This window comes from Lactuca serriola, chromosome 8, assembly GCF_051521515.1.
Source record: "Lactuca serriola cultivar US96UC23 chromosome 8, Lser_US96UC23_V15, whole genome shotgun sequence".
NCBI lineage: Eukaryota > Viridiplantae > Streptophyta > Magnoliopsida > Asterales > Asteraceae > Lactuca > Lactuca serriola.
In genome coordinates this window covers 198,808,690-198,813,398 of record NC_136415.1, presented here as the reverse complement: position 1 = coordinate 198,813,398, position 4,709 = coordinate 198,808,690, and the positions used below count along the sequence as shown (strand labels likewise).

General features: G+C 34.5%; 1 protein-coding gene across 1 annotated transcript; it reads right to left on the bottom strand.

The window, feature by feature from the left end:
- Positions 1 to 2,554: 2,554 nt before the first annotated feature.
- Positions 2,555 to 4,419, bottom strand: LOC145069569 (coiled-coil protein). The gene is made up of 3 exons (XM_079016507.1): positions 3,720 to 4,419; positions 3,320 to 3,439; positions 2,555 to 2,838 (listed from the first exon to the last, which is right to left on the bottom strand). The coding sequence occupies exons 1-3, from the start codon at positions 4,278 to 4,280 to the stop codon at positions 2,824 to 2,826; spliced, it is 696 nt and encodes a 231-aa protein (XP_078872633.1). The 5' UTR covers positions 4,281 to 4,419; the 3' UTR covers positions 2,555 to 2,823.
- Positions 4,420 to 4,709: the final 290 nt, after the last annotated feature.

Sequence of the window (4,709 nt, the reverse complement as noted above, 5' to 3'; positions counted from 1 at the left end):
GGATTGGGTTGGATTTGGTGATTGGGCTAATTAAATTATTTTTATATATTAATTCCGACTTTGACTTTTTTTATTAAAAATCTGTTAAATTCGTTTTAACTGTCTTGACAGTTATTTTTGGTTAGCAGTTTTTGGAGGGAAAAACAATCAATGTATATCTATAAATAGATCACCAAAAACCAGATTTCGGGTTCAGAAAAACCACAAAAATTCCTCATATAATTTTGTATTCCACATTCAATGAAGGGAACATAGTAAATTTCGTCAGAATCAAGAAAAGATCTTGGTTGATTGTTGTATCCTCTAGACAGATCCCTACCAGGGAAATTTCTGTCTTAGGACACTGTAACTGCAGGCCTCAATCTACAATTTCGAGTTTTTGTTTTCTGTTGTATACATCAACATTCAAGTATGTATTTTTATTTATGAATCTTTGATTTATATAAATTCGATTTGTTTATGTTTCTGCTTGTCCATTTTCTTTTTTGTTTACTTTTGTAATAACGCAATTTAACGACGGTGGCGTTATTGCGATTAAATCACTTTGAGTTGAGAAGAAAACCCATAAGGCTAATGTGGTGTCAACAAGATCCACTTACGAGAAAAACTGGAGTAGCAAACTTGTTCATGAAGAATCTTGATCTGTTCGTCATAGATGCTAAATTGGAGAAGATTTTCAGAAAATTTGGGAGGATTCATTAAGATCACCAAGGACGATAAAAGTATTTGAGTTTGTTCAATTTAATTCAGATGAATCTGCTAATGATGCTCTTACTGCCCTAGACGGAACCACATTTGAATAAAAGATCATGTATGTTTATGAACTATTCCACTATTTCTTCTCAATTTATTATGCTAATTCTATACTTCAGTTCTTGTTGTTTCACTCACAAAGCCACACAAATAGTTTAGGGATTAAAAGGACCAACCGCAAAAAGTTCATAAGATATTTATGTCATCTTATGCAAAACTATTTTGCATTTATGGATGCAACCATGGATCAACAGGGTTATTCATTATATGGAATCCGAACTACTTTCAAGCATATACAAATCATCAAAAGTTAACACTTTTCTTCGAGCATAAACAAATCATTAAAAGTTAACATTTTTCTGGTAGTTGTGTGGTCGTGGGACTTGATTTTGATATGGCTTTAGCAAACATTTATGCCCTTCAAGGACAAGTGGACAGCTTAAAGAATTCAGTTTATGGGGTAGATGCTCGATGATTTTAATGAAACTAGATTCCAAAATGATTTAATTGCGTTGAAGAACTCGATTCCAAGTATGTGGCAGATGCTCGATGATTTTAATGAAGAACTTGATTCCAGGTTTGTGTTTATTCGTGTCCATATGCATTTTAAGTTTGTGTTTTGTGTCTTAAATGAAGGTCATACATAAATTACTTGTTTAAACACATATATGACACAAATTAAATTCATGTGACTCGCAACATTTAGAGGGTGTTTGGGAATACTTTTTAAATGACTTTTGTCTTTTAACTTGTCTAAAAAGTTATAAAGATATTTGGAAGATGCAAAGGTTCTTTTCAAAATAACTTTTTGTAAAGAAGAAAAAAATAAGTTTTCAAAAGTCATGACTTTTTGTAATTTTCGGACTTTTAAAGCTAAATCACACTCAAAAGTCAAAAAAAATACTACCCAAACACTTTTTAAAACCCACTTTTGGTTTTTGTTTCCTCAAAAGAACTTTTACAAAAAAAAAACTTTTAGGCTTAAAAAGTAATCCGAAACACCCCCTTATATACACATATAATTTAATGAAATTAAAACACAAACTTTTATCTATTGAAATTTTAACCCTAGTCGGCTAATAATCACCTAATGCCCTTATCCTACTTGTCCCGCCTTTCATTAGAATCTAGATTCGCTCTCAAGTCTCACCAACTTATGCTACATAGGCTTAGCTTTTGAATGGCCAAAAGTTCTTTTAGAAAAAGATGATAGTCAAAAGATGTTTAGCAAAAGACTTCTAAAAGCTACTTTTGAATTTTGCAAAGAGGGAAAATCAACTTTTTGGAAAAGTCAGGAAAACCTGACTTTTTATAACTTTTCCAAAAAGATCTTTTGGCCTCTAAAAAGCTAAGCCAAACACCCCCATAGTCACGCTTCACTTCACTCCAATCTTGTCTAGTCTCACCACCTTTGTCTCTTCAGAATTTATGGCTTCTAACACCATGGTATGTTTCTTTTTCCTTTTTCTGTTTGAACTCCGAATTTGATTTTAGTCTTTGATATTCATAAAGCTTTCAGAACTTAGTTCCTTATATATGTGGATTTTGGTGCGATTTGTAGCAAATGTTTTTAGATAGCTTTCACCATAGCTTCTCGAGTTTAGTCTTTGTTATTCCTTTTTATTTTGGAAATGTAATAAACAATTTCTATTTTGTATTAAATTCGCATCTAACACAGATAAAAACATATCCTTTTCATGTTGTGTCACGTGTCACATGAGTTATTTGTGTATACTTTCTCATGTTTGATTGATCGATCATCAACCACATTAAACAAACAACTACTACAAGTACACAAAAATTGTTTAAAGATGGACAAAGGAAATTATTATTACTTTGATTAAAAGAAGAGAAATATGAGTTCAAAGTTCATACAAGATCATACCAGTGTTTAAACTTTAGAACAACAATCACAAATGCATAAGGGAGCACAAAAAGGGGCAAAAAAACCTCCAAATTAGGTGTTACCTTATACACAAATGATCACCTCTATACATGAAACCACAACCTCTCTCTCTCTCTCTCTCTCTATTAGGAATATATAATGCATCACGGTTGAAATTGAGCGACCTATTTCTCTGCAACCTAAAAAAATACATAATATATAATTATAATTTATAAATATGAAATAATATGTTGTATCTATATCTATGTATGAAAATATACATACGAAAACTAAGGACATTTCTGATATTTTTTGAGTTTCCATTAGCAAAGACTTTTTCTATTTTCCCTAACAAGCTTTCTAGGGTTTTTTTTATGACTAAGATGAGAAGGGCATTTATGTCTTTTGCAAAAAACGATAGAAAAGAGTTCTTGTTTCTGAAATCTTCTTAATTAATTTCTTCATACTTTTAGGTATTCTTTATGCTGATATGTTATTACCCTATTGCAATCTTTAACATTAAAAGAGTTCTTACTTCTTACTTAACAAACCTAATCTTATCTGCTATTAGAAAAACAAAGATCTATATGGAATTCAAAGACAGATTAGTAATTTTAAAACTAAATATTTAGTAAATAGTCTAATTACAATGAGTTTACAATGTTATGTTGATATAGATACCTGGTTAAGTGGATTATCAGGAGATTTTTTCCATAGCTTCCATATCATGTCCTTATACTGAGTGTGAGTTAGGCCAGGCTTTTCAGCTTTCAGATTGGGAAGCTCAGCTTCTTCAAAAGCCTGCAAATTTCAATGATTCAACACTTGAGAAAGATCAAATAACATCATAAAATTCAACCTTTTAGTTCTAATATAGGGCTATAGGCAGGTTTATGATGTATTAAGTATTAACAAACATATATGTAGCCAAATTCAAATGATTGTCAATCTTTTTACTTCAGCATTCTCACAACAAAAACAAAACTTCTCAAACAATCAAGCACCCAATAATCGAACAATCAGAACTGTAATCTGTAGATGTTATCCATTGTCACTAATGAATTGAGAACCAAAAGCGCACCTTAAACGAAGCTTTAAGCCTTTTCTCAGGATGTTTATCCACAGGCAAGCTATCCGCAACCGACATCTGTGCAATCGCTTCCTCCACTGACCTAGCCTCGATCACTGTATCATCTCGATTAGTATTCTCAACAAGCACCATTTTCTCATACTCCTCCTCCTTCGCCGTCCGACTCTGCTTTCGTTTTTCCTCCTCCGCCTTCTTCAAGATCTGCGCCTGCTCCTCCTCCTTCCGCCGAATCAGCTCCGCCTCGGTCACCTTCGGCACCGGTATCGAAACCCTAGTCGCTTTCTTATCCACCTTCTTAAGAGACTTCTCGAGCTCTTTCTCCTCAATCTCAGCCAACCGCCGCACCTCCGCCTTCCGAGCAGCAGCCTCGGCTTTCTTCTCCGACTCCTCTTCTCGTTTCTTCGCCGCACGTGACTTCCCTCCCTCCGCTTCACGCCAGTATTTCTCCTCCTTCTCACGCGCGTCCTTTTCCTTACGCTCCGCCTCGGTGGCGCTCTTCCGTGCCCTAGCAGCCTCCGCTTTGCTGTTCACCCCCATCTTCTTCGGCGGCATCGTTACGATTTCCGATCACAGATTCCAATCCTCCACTACTTAATTCTTTTGATTAATATCTTCAGTTCGGAGAAATGGAGAAAATCTTTGATCGGTTTTCTCTGTTGGTGTCAGTCCGTGTTCATTATGTTCTAAAAGTTACTTAATACATTTAATTTAACAAGTTATCGATATTGGGCTTTAGCTCAAGACCAGAAGCTTAAAATTAAGACAGAAGATAGCCACTTAGGTCTTGTAGTCTTTAGGTCCAAATCAAATAATATAATTGGGGGTTGAAGATTGTCTCGATCGATCTCGAAACGTTCTGATCTTTTAAAGCATGTCTCCAAAAGGTCCGATATTAATCTGACTACTCCTAAATGGTCTCGATCTGGTCTTTTTTGAACCGGTCATTTTTGGTCTAGTTTTTTTAGGACCGGTCTGGGTCTT